An 18,906-nucleotide genomic window follows, 5' to 3' on the forward strand; every position below is an offset into this window, starting at 1 on the left:
CCCTCTGCACCCCGCACACAGCTTCCTACAATGCCGATAGAAAAGGACATGACTGACAAGGAAAAGATAGCAGAGCTTCGCAGGGAGATTGGGAATCTGCAGTTGGACATGTTACGGATGGGCCGAACGTTTAGGGTCAGTGAATTTTGTTTGACGCCGCTTTTGCTGGGACCTGTATTAATAGTGGTCCCTAGAACGAAATCCGGCAGGCTGTACAGCCACTTGCGGAAGAGATACGCCGGAACAAGGAAATCATTGAAGAACAAAGGCTAGAGATTGCGAGGTTACGAGCCCCACGTTGATTGTGTTTAGGATTCACGGTATCGATTACACTCGATGCATTATGTATATAGTGATACAGAATACAGGGTGCTTGAATGGGTCGTTTATCATTATAGCTGGGAGCAAATAAGTATACCATCCAAAAGAGGAATCGGATGAAACGTGCGTACTCGTGAAAGTCATGACAGCGTGCTTCAAAATCTACAGCCCAATCCTCTGGTGCCTCTCCCTTCGCTCATCCCTCCTTTCTTCCCCATTACCATCATCTCTAGACCCCTCATTGCTCCCTGCTCCATCTCGCGAAGCGACGGCTTGACCAGAAGGAGAAACTTGGGACTGCTCCCGCTCCAACTTTCGCTTGTCGATCTCGGCCTGGAGGTGCTTGAGATCTGATGCTCTAAGAGGTATGGCGGTAGGGTTTGATCGTATCATGTTGTTGGAAGGAATTGCAGTTTCTGCTGGTTGTGTGTACAGAGTGAAGAATGATTTGTTTACAAGCGTAAAGAATCGAGGTTGTATTTGATCCCGTTCAGACACCTTGCCACTCGTAACTTTGAATGTCAAGGTGATTTTCAACACGTCCTGTCTTCATTACTTTTCCATCAAAGCCATCGCCACTTCAGGCTCGACAAGAACAATTAGGCAGTATGGGTAGAGCAGAAGCAGGAAGCACGAAGGCAATTGCCAATGCCATCAAAGCAAAAGGTAAAGTCATCGATCTATCTTTTTATGTCTGGTCAAGTGTAACTCGGCTGATTAATTATATTAGGTCTCGGAAGGTTGCGATGGTATTGTCAAGTTTGTGAAAAGCAATGTAGGGATGAAAATGGTTTCCAGGTAAGTGTTGCGGATTTTTGAGGAAAAGGCTTGCTCACTGGGTGTCTTCACAATCTTTGTGTTAACCCCTCGATCGTCCGACGTCTCCATGACCGTTTGTTTGCCCAACCATGCAGGCTCATTGCCGATCCGAACCTCATATGCGCAAAATCATGCTTCTCGGTCCCAAAGCTGGTCAAGCGATCTCGGACTTCTCCCGTCAATTCCAATCAGAATTCCTTCTCCTCCTTCGCACCCGTCACCTCACCAACCGAGTTCAAGCCAACAAGGTGTACAACGAGTACATTCAGGATAAGCACCATGTACATATGAATGCTACTCGATGGGTTACATTGAGCGGATTTATCCAGACAATAGGAAAAGAGGGTTTAGTTAAAGTTGACGAAGACGAAAAGGGAATCTGGATTCAGTGGGTTGATAACCGGCCAGAGACTCTTTCTAAGCAGGTAAGCTGCCTTGCACGCTTTGGTCGGAGCTCATTGATGTCTGATTCATTTTACAGGCGGCCGCTATGAAAGTCGAACGATCTCAGATGGACAGTGAAGAGCGTGAACGAAAGATGCTGGAAGAGCAGATTGCTCGTGCCCGCGCTCAGCAAGCGGACCAACCGGATTTGACTGTTGGATTACAAAAGAAGGAGGGGGAGAAGATCAAGCTCAATCTTTTTGGTGCTTCCGAACCCAAGACTGAAGAAGGCAAGGAAGAAGAAAGCGCCTCGGCATCCGCCGAGACTAAGCCTACTATTGGTTTTGGCAAGCTTTCAGCCCCTGGTACTGCTAAACCTTTGGCAGTTTCGACCAACCCTCTCAAGCGTCCAGCTCCTGTCAATGTTTTCAAGTCTTCAAAAGCCGCCAAGACTGAGTCTGGCGGATCTGCGATTAACGGGGATAGTAATGGCGCACCAAAATATAAGAGTGAAGCAGAGAGATTGATGATGGAGGATCAAGCTAGGAAAGCTAGTAGAGGTCAAGGACAGGGGCAGGGGTACAGAGGTTTCGGACCTTCAAGAGGAGGGCGCTAGAAACACATCTTGTAATCAATCTGTTGTAAAAGTATGGATTTGCATTATTACCTGATGCCACATGTGCATTTGTTTTTTTCAGCTACACGTTCGTTCTTCCATTCGCCTACCGACACTTCCGTACGCATATACTTGGTTGTACTTGATTCCCGGTACGTTCGCTATGATTTTATTGCATCGGCAGAAATTATTTTTATCTTCATCAGGCACATCACTATGACGTTTTATTTTGAGGTAGGGGTCCTGTCGTCCGATTTCGACATTTTCCCGACTATCTAGTAAATATCAATCCGTCTCTTATTTTATGACTACTTTCCATCTCTTCGTCGAAAAGAGACCTCCAAGAGTTTTATACACAATCTTCCTGGCACTCCCACAGGGCTTACGTTGCAGTGCCCAAACAAGAAACGGCCGGCCCATTTGAACTCGCCTTTTTCACCATTCACGTCGCGAGCGACGGACTGAACAAGGTGATCTGTCCGTACCTGATCACGGTCAAAAATGGTGGGCGTATCCACGAGCTCGTTCATAGGAGTAGGGATAGCGTGTGCAGGGAATATCCTCATTAGTCTCGCTTTGTGAGTTTCGTCTTTTGCGTAACCTGGCTGCACCTGGCGGTGGAGTGGGTGCCATCCATGTCCTGTTCTTTCGCCATGCTTTTGCAAGCTCATGGCGGCTCTTTCTACCTTGATCCTCGGTTACTGACTATTACATATTTAAAGGACCATCCAAAAGCTAGCGCACAGAAATAACGAAGAAGCTCTGCATGTTGATCAAGATCCTTCCGCTTCCGACTCTGAACCTCCTTCCCCGCCTTTACGTCCCAGGTCCAGGACCAGATTCGGTGACCCTTCCCCTATTCTGGAGGAGAGCGAACCTCCTACACCGCATCATGATAGATTTATTCACGACGACGACGGGAGTGAGAATGGGGGCAGCAGTAGAGACGACCGAATGGGTGAGGGACGGTATGGTCTAGGGCTTGAAGATGTAGTCGCTGTGCCGGTGACTTTCATCTCCGAAAGAAGCAAATCCAACCCAGAAGCGACACGTATCACCAGCTATCAATCCAATGATCTATCACGCTCCTCTTCACGTGGTCCTCCTCCAGTACCCATCTTCCCGCCTAAACATACCTCCCTTCGAGTGAAGCTAGACCCAAATCCTCCCGCCCCTCGTCATTCGCGACATGACGATCCTGAGGACGAAAGTGAAGATGAAGGAGAAGATGGAGATGATGAAACCGTGGGTCTGAAAATTACAGATGGCCGGGATATCGGTAAAGTAGAGGAAGGAATGTACTTGAAGAGCAAGTTGTGGTGGCTAGGTATGGTTCTGATCGCCGTTGGCGAAGGAGGAAACTTTTTGAGCTATGGTTTCGCACCTGCCAGTGTCGTAGCGCCTCTGGGCACAGTCGTATGTTGTTTTTATTTTTTCTCCTCGCTCCCTGATGTGCGACAGGGCTGATAAAGTAAAAAGGCATTGATTGCGAACTGTATCTTTGCGCCCCTCATCCTTGGCGAGCGATTCAGAACAAGGGATATGGTAGGTATGGCGCTTGCCATCATTGGGGCTGTGACAGTGGTCCAAGCAAGTAGCGATACAAGTCCTCGCGTACGTACTTTTCCTTTACATTCGAATTTATATAAACATCCGCCAACTCGCATTTATCAGCTCGACCCCGACCAACTGCTCATGGCCCTTACCCGCCTGCCTTTCCTTCTCTACACCCTCTTCTCCCTCCTTATCCTACCACCCCTCCTTTTCCTGTCCAATTCTTCTTTCGGCCAGGCCCATCTCACGATAGATGTTGGTATCTGTGCCCTCTTTGGCGGCTTTACAGTGCTGGCCACGAAAGCGCTTTCAAGTCTTTTGAGTGGGGACTTTGTAGGGGCGTGGAAGAGTGGCGTCACGTGGGCCTGTTTGGCTGTTGTTGGAGGGACGAGTTTAGGGCAGATTAGATGGTTGAACAGGGCTTTAATGAGGTTCCAAAGCAAGGTTTGTTTTTTGTTTGCACAACTTTTGCGCTCATCGCTCGGGGAAGTGACATGGCTGATTGGGTGCTGGTAGGAGGTTATACCAACACAGTTTGTTCTTTTCACGCTGGCAGCAATCATCGGCTCAGCGGTGCTTTTCCAAGAGTTCAGAGATATAACATTATCAAGGTTTATCAACTTTGCCTTTGGTGTACGTTTTTTTTTCTTCCCTTTTTACCATCCCCCCCCCTAAAAAAAACATGGACATACTCTGACGCCGGTGGGTATTACAGATTGCAACGATTTTCCTGGGTGTCCATCTTCTCACGTCCATCACCTCCCCGACCCTTATTGAGAAAGACGAAGAGGGAAACCAAGCTGCAGCCGAGCAATCTTACGAACACGTCCCGATACCATACACCACATCTTCCACCTCTCTCCACCGCTTTTTCAGTAATACCTCTGAACGAACGCCTCTTATCCGCTCAATCACCCCTACCGCTGTACCTGTTCCCACTCCTTTTTCTACTGGCCGTACTGCCGGTATAGATGGTCTACCGAGAAGACATAGTGATGCCCCTCTCGCGCGCGCACCCCACTCGGCACCCCTGGTCGGTCCGAGTGTGTATGCGCCCACTGCTGCTACACATGGCAGGGCCCGACTGGGTAAACGGACGTCGGCGTCTTCCTTCCAGTCATCGATCCCCAAGCTGGGGTTGGGCAGTCAAGCGGGTTTGTTATTGATAGCTACTACTCCGCCAAATACAGGCTACCTCGCGAGCCGAGGGAGAGAGTGGAGTGTAGGCCCTACTGGCAAAACCGGGGGAGGAGGGGTTGGAGTAGGCGAGGAAGAGGCGAGTTTAGAGACGAGTTTAGGGGATGAAGACGAAGGAAGACGAGGAAGAAGTAAAAGTAGTGCCAGCCTTTTCCCTCGTTCTCGCACGCCTTCTGTAGCAAGACCTGGAGGAAGGGATAAGGGCAGATAAGCGTCGCACCATCACGGTTTGGTGAAAAGGTGAAAGAAAAGATACATTGGTTGTACGTGATTATTACAATGTACTTTTACGTGTTGATAATAGTAACTACATTCTTTAAAGTATTTTTTGTCCGCTGGTGATACAATAAACCCTGGTAACCCATCTAAATGTCCTGTAAATGTCCTGTTAACCCGGTGCGCATGATCCTGATGAGCATACTAGAATAAAAATCAAATTAAACCCATGTCTGTTCTCATTGTTGTTTGCGAGCACCGAACCGCTGTCGAGGTTTGAACAGGCAACTGGGCGATCCTGAATTTTTGCCATCGAGTACAAAGCCAGATTGACAAGAATCTGAAAAGTTTGTTGGCAACGCTAACAGACTTTCAGAGAAAGAGCAACTTACCAATGTGACATTGTCCAAGCACGCATTGTACTGATGAAACGCCTGGTATGGCTGTGCAATCTACAGAAAACCATGTTGGCAATTTGGGATCAGGTCGTAAATAAAAAGACGTACCGACTGTTTCCGATTCTCCCGGGCATCCACCACAAGTCGTCAAGCCAAAAGTAACACTGTTCACTCGATATGAGCTTTGGCGCTCACTTGCCATAAAACGAAAAGGAATGAAAAGACAAACTCGAGACAGGCCCACTCTCCTCCAACTTTACACGCCCTCTGCCCCCATCCACAGAGCAGCCCTTCGCCCCCTCTTCTTTCCGCTTCAATCCCTTTCATGGGCGCTTGATCATTCGCCCCCGACGACTCGCGCATCGATCCCTTCTTCTTCCCAGAGATGAACTTCAACGTCTGTTGTCGTTGCGCTTGATCGGCCGTGAGCTGGCTCGGACGAGGATGGCAAGAGAGGATGCCGCGGTTATCGTAAGACGGGGTAAAAGATGGAGGGCAGTGGCATTGTCTTGTAGCTTCATTGTAAACTGGGAGGCTTGTCAGATTTGGAACTGTCAATGGGTTCCTATGACACTTACACTGGTGTTTACCCCAACACTCACACACCTTGACCAAACGCCAGTCTGTCACCTCGTAATACATGATCGTGTTCTTTGCATCTGGGCAAGTCAATAACCCTTCCCTACTTATGCCATGCGCTTCTTGGGAAGTGGTGAGAGCTGACTCGAGGGACAAGTCGGGAAGACAATCGTAAGCTGTATGGTCACTGGTAAGAAGGTTGCAAGCGGTATTGGTATTGTCATGGCGCGAGGTTGGAAGCGAGAATATTTGGGGAAGGAGGAGGAGAAGAACAGGGATGATCATTGTGACGGTTAGTGCTTGGTGCGGGAGAAGGAAGGAAGGAAAAAGTCAAAAGAGTGAGACAGAATGGAGGGGAATGGGAAACACTATTCCGTTCTTCCCGCCTACTATATGCGTTTCCTTGTACCAAACGCGCTTGTAAACTTTAGCGGTGTGAGTATGAAGAGGATACCTTTGGGCTTGATCGCGCTAGTAACCTCCTGTGGGTTATACTTGGCAACCAGGTGCCCAAAAAAAGTTTAATAGCGTTAGACTGCAGTCACGTTTTTGGTGCTCGTCAGTGGCACAGACGAAAGGTCTCACCATATTCACATGCACAGCACAATCAAAGCTACTAGTTAGCATCAATCAGCCAGTGCCATCATCGAAGGGTATATCCACGGTGAGTAGTGCGTTGGCAAGTCTCGGGAAAAAAACAAGTCGGAAATGCCCGTCAGTCAAGTAGGAGGGGGGTATTGAAAGAAAGGGGCGGGGGAGGATGACGAAGAGGAAGACTCTGAAGCGAAGAAGGAAAAAGAGTCGTACTATAAACCGCCGGGAGGAACGAATGGTGATCGCCCGCCGCCGCTGCTGCAGGTACGATCCAAATGAATGGGTAGATAGGGCCTGAGCGCATCTTTTTTGTCTGGTACGATTAATTAATTGCGATAATGATACCCTATATGTGATCGATGGGCCGCCGCCGCTGGATGTTAGCCCTGTTCTAGGGCATTTCATTTCCCGGGGCGTTCCGTGGAAAGGAGAGGGTAGTAGCGGCTGCGGGGGGACAGAAAAAAGGGGGTCGAGAATGGAGTGTGCAGCGCGACTCGTATCGTACGTCCAGCCAGCGTCGACTCTTTATTTTTTCTGGGGCTCCCTGATTCCCCTAATCAGTCCAACTATATAAAGACCTGGACGGTAGTACAATCCACTCCATCAGATAAAAGTATACTTGCAGAAAAAAAAAATGCCTACATGTGAATTGGAATGGATATGCGTACAACACGATGGATCTACTTTTTCAAACCAAACCCGCTCACCCGATGGCTGACCGGTTCCTCCTTCACCGCCTTCCTCTCCCTGTCCAACATTTCCGCCCTCTCGATCCTCGCCTTTTCCACATTATCCGCTAGGAGAGCAACAAGCGTCTCCATCCCGAGACCGTACCTGCCGCTGAGGACGATAACCTGACCACTTTTATGCTCGCTCACAAACGCCGTGACCTCCTCGACCCGCTTCCTGCCTTCTTCTTCAGGTACTGCATCGCCCTTGTTCAGCACGACCACGCCCGCACGCTCGCTCAGCCCGGGTTTATAAGCTTCAAGCTCTGTTTTCAGCACTTGAAGATCCTGTACCGGGGACGGTTTCGTGAGATCGAGGACGTAGGCCAGGACGGGGGACCGTTCGATAGATCGAAGGAAAGAGTGGCCGAGACCGACGTTTTGGGATGCCATGGGTAACAGACCCGGGTTATCTGACAAGGTGAAGCGGAGTCGCTCCATTTTGTCCTCTCGGCCATTTTTAATGCGCGATGCAGGGAACGGACCACCCGTCTGGCGAGAAAAGTCTTCCCGTTCACGTTCGATCCACGTCTCGACCACTTCCTCTTTGCCTACGCCCCATGAACCGTCTTCGTACACTCTGACCACCCCGATTTGCGGGTTGAGCGTCGTGAATTGGTAGCCGGCAACCTCTGCACGACGGCCGGTAAGTGCACGGAGGATGGTTGATTTCCCCGCGTTCGGGAAACCGACGAGGCCGACGTCGGCGAGGAGTTTAAGCTCGAACTCAAATGTGTGTGTGGGCGGGAGGGTGCCGCGAGAGGCCAACCTTGGTGAAGGGAAGAAGGGGTTGCCCAGCCCGCCGGACCCGCCAGAGGCTATTAAGACTGGCTCGTCAAGCGGTTCGCTAATGTCGAGATGGAAGGGAGGCGTCTGGTCAAACGAGGGTGTATGCGCGATCCACCGTCTCTCGCGGCGTAAAAGATCTTCTCCGTCGGCATACTCTTCTTCACTGACCTCGCCCTTTGTGGAGGGATGCGCAATGAACCATCTCTGCCACCGTTTCTTCTTTTTCTCCGCATCTGATAATCCCAAATCGTCTTCCTCCCTCTCCATCCTCTCTTCCTCCCCTTCGCGCTTCAGCTCACGCACGATCGTGCCCACCGGGACCTGGACCACCAGGTCCTCGCCTTTCCGTCCGTGCTTGAACGCTCCCCCGCCTGAGCCGCCAGCACCGGCTATCAGACGCTTTTTCACGGTAGCGAGTGACGTGAGCTCGGGCGACGTGGTGATGTAGACGGAACCGCCGTGCGCGCCGTTGCCGCCCGAGGGAAACGATGGTCCTCGAAGAGACGCCTCGAGCGCTGCCGCGCCGTTGCCGCCCTTGCCGCCGCGCACAGTGACTATCGCATGGTCCACAAAGGACGATCCCTGTGGCGTTGTGAGCGGTGGCCTGGCAAGATAGACGCGACTCACGTATTGGCGCCGTTTTGCATCTGCTTTCCTGCGTCTCCGCGTGAGCTCGCCGGCCACATCCTCAAAGTCCGGGTCCTGGACGTGGTCGATGTCGAGCGGCTTGGCTGCATATGCCCTGGCTGCGAGCGGGCGCAGGAGTACGGGTGCGATACGGCGCATGGTGTGGCGTACATACGAATGTTGCCGGGGGGCTGGTGAATGGCGGGTGGAGGCGGGATAAAAGGGAAATAAAGGCGGGAAACAAATGGGCGAGCGACGGAACGGGGCGCGCGGGTCGGAGAGTCTGTGCACCGTTGGGGGCCGCCGCCGTGTTGCAATCCACAAATCTCTCCCTCCCCCTCCCCCTCCCCCTCCCCCACCGCAAAACCCACAATGGCTTCCACGATCACACGCAGCATCCCCCGCGCACTCCGCGCCCGCACCGCCCCCCTCTCCACCGCCGCGCGGCTCGTCGCCAGGAATGCCCTCCTCACCACCGCAGCGCCCACCGTCCCCAGGAGCCCTGCCAGGTTCTTGCTCGCCGAGGGCCAGAGGAGGGCCGCCAGCTCCGACGAAGGCGTCACGATGATGGTGCGTGTCGTCTGGGATCTCGATAGTGTCGCATGCTGACAGTCCTGCGTGTGGTGCGAAACAGACTGTGCGAGACGCGCTCAACCAGGCGATGGAGGAGGAGATGATCCGTGACGAGACCGTCTTCATCATCGGCGAAGAGGTTGCCAGGTACAACGGTGCTTACAAGGCAAGTTTCGTCTCGTGCTGTATTTTGTCTCGAGCCGGTTGATTAACGGGCATTTTTTTTTTCTCGGTAGATCACCAAGGGACTGCTGGACAAGTTTGGAGAGGACCGGGTCATCGACGTGAGTGGACCTGGTTGTCGGGCTTGAAAGGAGATTTTGACATGAAGCGTGCAGACACCCATTACCGAGGCTGGTTTCACTGGTATGGCCGTCGGTGCCGCCCTTGCCGGTCTCCGACCCGTTTGCGAGTTCAGTATGTGCCTCTTTCCCCCGATGATCACCTTGGCCCAGCTAACGGCTCGCGACCACAGTGACTTGGAACTTTGCCATGCAGTCTATCGACCAAATCGTCAACTCGGGCGGCAAGACCCACTACATGTCTGGTGGTAACGTCCCCTGTCCCGTCGTCTTCCGTGGTCCCAACGGTGCCGCTGCCGGTGTCGGCGCTCAGCACTCTCAGGACTACTGCGCGTGGTACGGAAGTGTGCCCGGTTTGAAGGTCATCTCCCCCTGGAGTGCGTCCGACTGCAAGGGCTTGTTGAAGAGCGCTATCAGGGATTCCAACCCCGTACGTCGGGCCTCGTTGTCTCCTTTTTCTGTTTACAGCGCTGATCTAATCGACCGTCCACAGGTCTGTTTCCTCGAGAACGAGCTCCTCTACGGTGTCCAATTCCCCATGACCAAGGAAGAACTCTCCGAGGACTTCCTCATCCCGATCGGCAAGGCCAAGATTGAAAAGGCCGGTTCCGACGTCACCATCGTCGCCCACAGCAAGATGGTCACCCACTCTCTTGAGGCTGCCGAGTTGCTGGAGAAGGAGGAAGGTATCAAGGTCGAGGTCATCAACCTTAGGAGTATCAGGCCGTTGGATATTGAGACTATCATCACGAGCGTGAAGAAGACCAAGCACCTGATCACCGTTGAGGGTGGTTTCCCTGGTAAGTCTCGTTTCCTTTTTATCGATTGATTTGCTTAAAACGTGTGTAGCGTTCGGTGTCGGTTCCGAAATCCTTGCCCAGATCTGCGAGTCTACCGCTTTCGACTTCCTCGACGCTCCCCCTGAGCGAATCACCGGTGCTGACGTTCCCACTCCTGTAAGCCTTGATTGTTTTCTCTCCTTCATACATGGCTGATTTGACTTTTCTTTGTAGTACGCCGAGTCCCTCGAAACGATGGCTTTCCCCGACACACCCTTGATCGCCAAGGTTATCAGGCGTCACCTCTGTACGTCGTCCTTCTTCCTCTGTCCCTCTTCTTCTGAGCGATAGATGGCTAATGACTTTTTTGAGTGTAGACCGCCAATAGATTTAATTAAACCCGGCGTGTAAAACAAAATGTTGGATAAGAGGCGTTTGGGAGAGAGGAGCAGAGCGAAGGATGGAGCGGGGGATGTGATGGATGAAGAGGGGGGCTCATTTGTTTGGGTATGATTGTAATGCATCACTTTGGGTGTTCTGCTTTTTTATCCATCTACCTGATTTTATCCATCACCTGATTCAATCAAGATGGATAAGGAATACAAGAGCAAAAAAAAAAAAAAATCTATAAACTATACTTGTGCATGAACATGCGCGCTGCGTGTTGACCGGGAGGAAGAGACGCGAGGAAACTGCAAGGAGATGGCGCTTGATAATTAAACTTGATGAGTCTGGTGAGCTTCCAGGTCTTTGTTGCCCCTAGAATTAATTACAATCATCACGTCAGCCCACGTTATCCTCACACTTGATCCCTATTAAGCCTTTGGTCATTCGGTTAGTGAGAACAAGCCAAAAAGGCTCGAGCAGGTATTCAGAGCATGCGATCAAAGCATGCGATCAAAGAAGAGAGGAGAGAGGAGAAACGAGGAAAAAGGAGCAAAGACCTACTTGGCATTCAACAAACTCAAATACAACGTCCATGCGATACCGCAAGTACTTTGGAAGGGGACCCTATACTGAATCGGCATGAGTTTGAAGTTGATACCCTGGATGGCGGGCCAGATCTTCCAATTGGCGAGGATGGCGGAGACGTAGATCTGGGCATTAAATAATAATAATAAAGGTTGATTCAGCAAAAAGCGACTGAGCAAAGGGGCACCAAAAAACGTACATCTTGGAATTTTTCCTTGATTTCTTCGGTCGAGTGGCCCTCCATTATACCCATTGATCCGACAAAGAGGACAAGCTTTATGAGAGGATTTAGCCGTCTACGCGTTATGCTTTCCTTGATAGGCACGACTTACGCCGATCGGGGCCCTAATCCCAGCATTATCAGCACACCTTTTCCGCTAAAGAGCATGACACTCAAGTGACCCACATGATAATCTGATCAGCAACAACCCTCTTCACCAGCTGTATCCCTTCTCCACCCCCTTTACCCACTCCAGCAGATGCACCTGCCGGTCCAGTCAGTATCCCGCCTGCTCCCTTCCCCGCCCTCCCTAGCGTGGCTTTTGCGGGGATGGGGATGGCGCGTTCGAGGAACCGCATCCACCGGCCGATGATGGGGCCCATTCCCATACCGAATATGGCAAAGCGCAGGGTACGCAACGGATCATAAGCCGGGGTAGGCGATTGGGGTGTCGGGTTGTGCATCTGTAAAAGGAAAGTGTTAGAATAAGTCAGGGGAGACAGGTGAACAGTAAGCCAGAGGAATAAGCACGGACTAGTATGGTGGAGTATTGCGCCTGTACAGTATTAGGTTAGTGAATAAAGTGGAAAAAATGAAGGTGTGTGGATACCGAGGAAAACTGACAAGGACATCTGCGATGGTGTTGAGGACGCCGTTTGTGACTACCAAAGTAGCCACTGGGCGACGGTCAAAGTTGGTGTTGTAAAGGCGGGCAACGGAACGGAGGAAGCGCATAGTGCGTGGAGAGAGAGGTATGGGTGTTATAGAGATGTGAATTGAAACTTTGATGAGCTGGATCTTGATATGTATGGGAGATGGAGGCTGGAATACGACGTCATAACAAAGTTTATGCTCGACAACCTCCACTTTTTTATTTTTTAACGGGGGGAGCGCTTCACAAACAAAAACAAATCACTTACACGCACCAACGAATCCTCGCTCTACCGATTTCTATACCATACCCATCCATCCTCACTGCCACATCTCGTCCCCATTGCTAAACATCACAAACCATTGGCTAATGAATTGACCCTAAAATCACCCGCGTCAGAAATCAGTGACAATGATTAATGAGTAACACCTTTTACACATCTTGCGCTCATGTCTTTTTTCCTTCGCTCACCTCGAAAGGACCTGTGTATTGCAATATCCTCCCAGTCACTCTTTTAGCCCTGCACATCTTGGCATCCCCCACTTTATCAAGCTACTGGATAAATTGGTATATGCTTTTCCACACCCAGTCAGCGATAACAGCGTACGCATCAAGTAGCAGTGACTGCGGTGCCACGGGAAATCTATCGCATACACTGTCAAGCTCTTCCAATTCACTGACAGCATTCTGTGCGTTATCTACTTACTCTCTATCGATATCTTTAGACTTTCACCTTCTAGGGAGTATGCGTACTCCTATTAGTGAGTTTTACCTCCTCACACAGTGCATCCCTCTTTCAACACCTCAGTTTCTCACCAGCCTAAATATATCTTTCAAGCACCTTCCATGGACTCGGATATGGTGTATAAAAAACACAATGATCCTCGAACAGTGCCTCTTTTCCTTCTCCACACTCTTCTTCCAACACTTTTCACCCTTTGCTTGCTTTCAAAGCTATAACGCTCTTACAACTACTCTTAGCAACTTGTAAACCTTTTCTTATACTCTGCCTCTAACCTCTACACTCTTACTTTTACCCAGCTTCACCCATTTGACCATTCATAATGGGCGCTTGCCACTCTCGTAACCACTTCATCTCTCCTCCCTCCATTCACACCTCCACCGCCGCCCCCACTCTTCCCTTTACCTCCAAGTCTTATTCTCCTGTTTCCTTTCCCAATCCTATCGTCCAAGTCCCTGACGACCGTCTCCCCGAATTCATCGCTACCCTCCACCTCGAAAGCCAATGTAACAAGCTCCAGGGCATTAGTGTTGCATACAAGTTTCACCCCAACAACCAGGTGAGTCCCCCCCCTTTTTTTTTTCTCACGTCACGATTACTTTCCGCACAGAGTAGATGTGTCGTTCAACGTTGGGTCCATTGTTGACGTGTTGTTTTGTATTCCTTAGACCACCCTTCCTCCACTTGTTATCAACAAGTCTGAACTCGATATTGACACCAAGATGGTTCACAACGTAAGCTTTTTTTTTTCATCATTGGATGGTTGCATGTTGACTGATGGTCTATCGTATACAAGGGAACTAACATGCCCACCCGACCGGTCGACAAGCCTACTTCTGCTGTCTCTACTGCTACAACGACTACCACTGCCACTAAAAAGGTATGTCAACATTTATCTCCTAGTGTGTATCCACTGATCAAGCACCTTTACCAGCGACCTTCTCTCCCTTCTCTCCACTCTCTCCGAAACAAGAGTACTTGTTCCGTCTTTTCAGTCAACAGTGTTCCTCAGGGTGAACAGAACCCCGTTATGATTGTCCCCACCCCCGCTCAAGCTGCTGCACCTTGTTTCAACGTCGAAGACGAGGTTAGTCTTCATCCCAAATCCCCTTGTTATTTCTACAGTAGTTGTTGGCTGACAGATCTACTTTGATCAACAGATGACTTACCCTCGCCGTATGTCGGTGTACAGCCCCACCTCTAATGAAACTGCCGAATTTATCCCACCACGTCGAGGCATCAGGCCACTATTCCTTCAGGAAAAGTATGGTACCTCTTCCCGCGAATCACTCAAGAACAAGAATAAGAATACGGCTTCTGGCGGTGTTGCCGCAGAATCTGAGCATGCCAGAGTAAGCATCAATTATAGCTTGGAGATACTATGGCTGATTACTTGTTTGTCTATTCAGAACATTGAAAGCACTATTGAAGCAGCTAAAGCTGTTTGCGAAATTGGGTTGACCGACGTGGGTGATCATTATTGGTCCATCTTCATATCATTTGATGCACAATTTAGCGAACATCTATCCCCGCTCGAGAAAGGGCCCGGTCCAACTCTGCCCCCACTATCAAGGTAAGTTTTAAATAATGCGCCCTCCACTATATAAGTTGACCTAGATATAGTCCAAGGCTTCATCTAACCGCATTTCATTCAAGACCAACTCCTTTGCTGCTCGTATTACTAGCACCTTCCGTCGTTCATCCAAACCCATCTCGCTCAAGATTGATATTCCTTCCAGCTCAAACTTTGTCCAACAACCAGTCAAGCCTCACCTTCAACCTCTTGAATTCGGCGGAAGATTTGATGATAATCCATTCATTGGTCAACCTGCCAAGTCTGCAGCAGACGCTGTCTCGTCAACAGTTACAATCTCCACACCCGATTTGGTCTTTTCTAGTCTCCGTTCTCCATTCCCTTCCTCTGTTAGCTCAACCTCTTCCCTTTCTGCTTACTCTGCAGACAGCTATGTGGAATCTTCACAGGCTATTAGCGTTGTAGTTACTCCTCCTACAGAACCTCCTTCTGGTAGCCAGACACCAAACAACGAGCCCGAGGAACCGCCACTTACGGCTGCCAGTACCGACACCGAGTTTTCCGACATGGCCATCCATACGCCTACCGACTCCAGCTTTGTCCAGCCGACTTTTTATTCTCAAGAGGCCCAGTCCCACATCACCACAACAGAACTTGTTACCAGACCAGCACTTATTCCGACGGCATGTGGATCGCGCTTTATCGAAATGTTTGACACCATTATTGCCTTCCCCGACAGCATTTCTGGATCAGCCTCACCAGAAATTAGGACACCCTTCTTGACACCTATCGACTACCAGGCCTATCCCCAGCCAGCTTATAGAGATATCAATACTTTCTTGGCCTATTCCCCTCCTTGAGGCCTATTCGCCATATCCTGGTAGTCATTCGACCATTAAGAATGCACTGCAAGTTCCTCCAGTTTCGGTTCTAGCTTCAGAAAAGACCAAGTCTTCAAAACGTGATAAAGCGTTGCCGTTATTCAAATCTCGTTAGTCTTCTTCGCCAAAGTGAAGGTCTGTTCAATTGTAGCCGTATTTTGGTGTCTGGACAATATTTCTCCTGGACTAAATTATATATTTGTCTGTTTTTGTTTCCTCTGCGGTTGCGTTTCCCTATAAGTCTCTGCTTTCCTAATGTCTAGTGATTGTTGGTTGTTGATTTTTTATTTTCGATTTTAATTTGGATTGGATATGATTCTCGGCTTGGATCCATGCAGCTCTTGTGGTGGCAGTATGTTCTCATCTTGGTGCGATGGCGTTGCAAGTCGGAATGCGGCCGAGATGAGTACGAAGTGCAGAGAGATAAGATTGCCGCGAGATGGAGACTCGCTGGCTGAGTTGTTTTGATTTCCCGCATCCACTCGTCGTCTCCGCCATTCCAAAATCCACCACTTCTTTATGGAGGAGCCGTCGTCCCCCCGCAAACCGTTGCCGTCCTCCCCCCCGTCCTCCTCCTCCTCCCCCGCCGGCTCTCTCGACCTCCCGTCCCTCCAGCCGCTTTCCCACGACCACCCCCTCCTCACCGCGCCCACATTCGACCCCGATGCTTTCCTCCTCTCGCGCATACACATCCCTCTCGAAGAACTTCGTGGAGAACTACGAGAGTACCTCGGAGAATTGAGAGAAGAGCTTGTGAAGCTCATTAATGAGGATTATGAAGAGTTTCTTTCGTTGGGAATCGGGTTGAGAGGCGAGGAAGAGAGGTTGAAGAGGCTGGAGGGGCCGTTACAAGGCGTTAGAAAGGAGATTGTCGTGCGTTGTTTTCTTGTCCTTGGCCATTCTTATCCTTGTGGATGATACGTGGATGTACTATGGGTAATGTGGTGACTGACGCTGGGAAACGATTAGTCTGTAAGGGATGTGCTGGCAGAACATCAAGCCAAATTGCAGGAAAAACTCGACGAACGGGCAGCTCTTAGAGAAGAAAAGGTGAGCCTTTTCCTCGCTACGGTATTGTTAAGCATATAGATGCTGATAATATGCGGTGTAGGCACTGTTGGACCTTCTCCAGCGTCTGTTCGATACATTGGCTAAGGCGGAGGCTTTACTCGATTTACCCCACACGGATGAATTAGAGACGTCAAAGCTTGTCACACGTGTGGCTGGAGAGTATAGTCAGATTGTTTATCTGATGAATAAGGCTAGAACAGAGGAGTGTGCAATCGTCAATGTCGTAGAGGAGGTACGTCTACGTTTATGGGGTGGGGACGCTCAATGGCTAAATACTTGGGATTGCAGAGAATAAAGAATATCAAAAGCCGGCTATCGAAGGATCTGTCAACTGTGCTTCTCAGCGAACTGGAGAACCTAAACGCCACCGGTCTGAAGCAATGCTTAAAGACGTATGAGCTCATCGAGGGCTGGGAAGAGGCCGAGGAGGTGGTACGGAAAGTCTTCCGAGAGTATTGCCGTAATGTGAGTCTTTATGTCCAACTGCTCTGGAACCTGCTATTGCGAAACTAAATATACTTTGTAAAAGACCATATCGTCATCAGCTCTCTCCCTCCCCACATCTCCCACGGCACCTCAGACCCCTCACCAGCTACGAAATCCCTTAGACGTCCCTCGTCTTCCGGCCAGTTACAACACTCCCCTTGCCCTTTTGTTCAATCGCGTTCTTGCTCAGGTTGCTTCCTATCAACCATTATTGGATGCATCAAAAGAGGTATCGGAGAAGTTTGACTTCTTCGCAAGAGTGTTCTGGCCAGAGATTGGGGATACTATCATTGAGAGGCTCGGCAGCGTGATCTTTGCTGCTGGTCGGCCAGATGACTTGCACAAGGTAAGACCTCTTTTCAAAATCATGGACGCATACTTTTTGCTGATCCAAAATCCATCTAGTACTACACCACTTCACATAAATTCCTTGATCTTCTCGAAACGATCGCTCCATCGGCGCACAGTGTCCTTGCAATGCGTTCCAGTCCTTCTTACACAGCATTTGAACGCCGTTGGCAGTTACCCGTCTACTTTCAACTCCGCTGGAAAGAGATTGTGTCTTCGCTTGAACAGTCGCTGGCCGGACAACCGAGCTATACATCTACCTCGGACCACAAGGGAAGTAAATGGGTATTGGTACAGTCAGGAGCGGTATGGAAAGCATTGGAAAGCTGTTGGAAGGAAGACGTGTATATCTCAGAGTTGGCTCCTAGATTCTGGAGATTGAGCTTGCAGGTGAGCGATAACTCGTCCTTTGAGTTGGTTGGCACTGTTTCGTGTTGACCTGATACGCTGGAATAGATATCATCACGGTATGGCACTTACCTCAAATCGACCGTCGACAGCTATGTCATAACCGAAGAAGACAATAGCCAAGAAGACGCTGCTTTACGCTTCGCCTCGGCCGCTGTTGTAGACCTCGAAAATTTGGCTGCAAAGGTCAAAGACCTCGATGTAGTCAAGGAACTCAATCTTGGTGGTAAGTCCTTTCCATTGAATCATATGGAACAGGTGACTGATTGAAGGTGGGAAAATCTCGTGCAGAACACTTGACATTACCGACTACGCAATACACCTCCAAAATCCTCAGCATACTCACTCGCCGTTGCACAGATCCCCTCAAACTCATCCGATCCATCGCTTCCCAATTCCGCTCATCTCCAACTCCGTCTACACCCTCATCGACTCGACAACCAAGTTACTTTGTTCCCTCCGTATTCAAGCCACTCCATTCCTTACTCTCTTCCCAACCCCAACTGAAAGAACGATATCAGCAAGATTTCAGCAGACAAATCGCAGATGCGGTATTTGTCAATTACGCTAGCACGCTTGCGAGTGTGAAGAAGACGGAAGATTTGTTGAGGAAACACCGCAAGTCGAAAAAGTCTGGGATCACATCGTTCTTCGGTGGGGGCGGACACGATGGTGGAAGTGGGGAAAAGGAAGAAGAAAGGTTTACAAACCAAATGAAGGTGGATATAGACGCGTTGAAAGAGGATGCAAAAGGGCTGGGGGTTGACCCTGAAAGCATGAACAGCTGGAATGAGTTGTTAGCTGTCGTCAATAAACCCGGTGAGGCGTAGAAGGGGTTTTATTTTTATTTAGATTAGTTGCCAAAGAAGTGTATGACAGTATGCATTTTGCCGCAACAGTGTAATCAAAGAAATAATATGCCCTACAGAACACCTAAGACGTCCCATGCCCAAAAGAAGAAAATAGATACAGGATGCCGAATCGAACCGAATTCGAATAGAGAATGGAGAAAATCCGGATAAAACTAATATACGATGAAAATGAAACCCTACAGAGAAATATAACGTTTGGTCTAGAAACAGGGATTCACATTACCCATTCACCGGGAGACAATGA

General features: G+C 49.8%; 9 protein-coding genes across 9 annotated transcripts in view; 6 read left to right on the plus strand and 3 right to left on the minus strand.

Annotated features, from left to right (window-relative positions):
• CNBI1170 (hypothetical protein) overlaps positions 1-302 on the plus strand; it is a gene marked incomplete at both ends in the record, with an annotated part of 1,992 nt that extends 1,690 nt beyond the window's left edge. The window contains 2 exons of the mRNA XM_768410.1: positions 1-135; positions 195-302. The exon at positions 1-135 is cut by the window's left edge and continues 483 nt beyond it. Coding sequence (XP_773503.1) covers positions 1-135; positions 195-302 — 243 coding nt within the window. The remainder of the gene's footprint in view (positions 136-194) is intronic.
• A 627-nt stretch (positions 303-929) lies between these two features.
• On the plus strand, positions 930-2,140 carry CNBI1180 (hypothetical protein; the record flags this gene model as incomplete). The annotated part of the gene is made up of 4 exons (XM_768411.1): positions 930-987; positions 1,052-1,119; positions 1,236-1,565; positions 1,622-2,140. 4 exons carry the CDS (start codon positions 930-932, stop codon positions 2,138-2,140), a joined length of 975 nt encoding a protein of 324 aa, XP_773504.1.
• Positions 2,141-2,641: 501 nt separating this feature from the next.
• Positions 2,642-5,102, plus strand: CNBI1190 (hypothetical protein; the record flags this gene model as incomplete). The annotated part of the gene is made up of 6 exons (XM_768412.1): positions 2,642-2,718; positions 2,863-3,556; positions 3,620-3,754; positions 3,815-4,138; positions 4,211-4,327; positions 4,410-5,102. The coding sequence occupies 6 exons, from the start codon at positions 2,642-2,644 to the stop codon at positions 5,100-5,102; spliced, it is 2,040 nt and encodes a 679-aa protein (XP_773505.1).
• Positions 5,103-5,673: 571 nt separating this feature from the next.
• On the minus strand, positions 5,674-6,369 carry CNBI1200 (hypothetical protein; the record flags this gene model as incomplete). The annotated part of the gene is made up of 2 exons (XM_768413.1): positions 5,674-6,032; positions 6,108-6,369. 2 exons carry the CDS (start codon positions 6,367-6,369, stop codon positions 5,674-5,676), a joined length of 621 nt encoding a protein of 206 aa, XP_773506.1.
• Positions 6,370-7,358: 989 nt separating this feature from the next.
• On the minus strand, positions 7,359-8,981 carry CNBI1210 (hypothetical protein; the record flags this gene model as incomplete). Its single annotated transcript, XM_768414.1, has 2 exons — positions 7,359-8,777; positions 8,823-8,981. 2 exons carry the CDS (start codon positions 8,979-8,981, stop codon positions 7,359-7,361), a joined length of 1,578 nt encoding a protein of 525 aa, XP_773507.1.
• Positions 8,982-9,194: 213 nt separating this feature from the next.
• CNBI1220 (hypothetical protein) lies at positions 9,195-10,864 on the plus strand (the record flags this gene model as incomplete). The annotated part of the gene is made up of 9 exons (XM_768415.1): positions 9,195-9,392; positions 9,457-9,542; positions 9,632-9,679; positions 9,727-9,812; positions 9,871-10,127; positions 10,191-10,497; positions 10,547-10,653; positions 10,711-10,783; positions 10,854-10,864. The coding sequence occupies 9 exons, from the start codon at positions 9,195-9,197 to the stop codon at positions 10,862-10,864; spliced, it is 1,173 nt and encodes a 390-aa protein (XP_773508.1).
• Positions 10,865-11,420: 556 nt separating this feature from the next.
• On the minus strand, positions 11,421-12,403 carry CNBI1230 (hypothetical protein; the record flags this gene model as incomplete). The annotated part of the gene is made up of 6 exons (XM_768416.1): positions 11,421-11,573; positions 11,648-11,722; positions 11,781-11,817; positions 11,855-12,132; positions 12,204-12,224; positions 12,293-12,403. 6 exons carry the CDS (start codon positions 12,401-12,403, stop codon positions 11,421-11,423), a joined length of 675 nt encoding a protein of 224 aa, XP_773509.1.
• Positions 12,404-13,384: 981 nt separating this feature from the next.
• CNBI1240 (hypothetical protein) lies at positions 13,385-15,456 on the plus strand (the record flags this gene model as incomplete). The annotated part of the gene is made up of 7 exons (XM_768417.1): positions 13,385-13,621; positions 13,731-13,796; positions 13,859-14,149; positions 14,223-14,414; positions 14,472-14,528; positions 14,579-14,635; positions 14,686-15,456. 7 exons carry the CDS (start codon positions 13,385-13,387, stop codon positions 15,454-15,456), a joined length of 1,671 nt encoding a protein of 556 aa, XP_773510.1.
• Positions 15,457-15,996: 540 nt separating this feature from the next.
• Positions 15,997-18,620, plus strand: CNBI1250 (hypothetical protein; the record flags this gene model as incomplete). The annotated part of the gene is made up of 8 exons (XM_768418.1): positions 15,997-16,350; positions 16,447-16,527; positions 16,589-16,780; positions 16,837-17,013; positions 17,078-17,380; positions 17,440-17,772; positions 17,839-18,016; positions 18,082-18,620. The coding sequence occupies 8 exons, from the start codon at positions 15,997-15,999 to the stop codon at positions 18,618-18,620; spliced, it is 2,157 nt and encodes a 718-aa protein (XP_773511.1).
• Between the last annotated feature and the right edge of the window lie 286 nt (positions 18,621-18,906).

Source organism: Cryptococcus neoformans, chromosome 9 (assembly GCF_000149385.1).
Source record: "Cryptococcus neoformans var. neoformans B-3501A chromosome 9, whole genome shotgun sequence".
NCBI classification, from domain to species: Eukaryota; Fungi; Basidiomycota; class Tremellomycetes; order Tremellales; family Cryptococcaceae; genus Cryptococcus; species Cryptococcus deneoformans.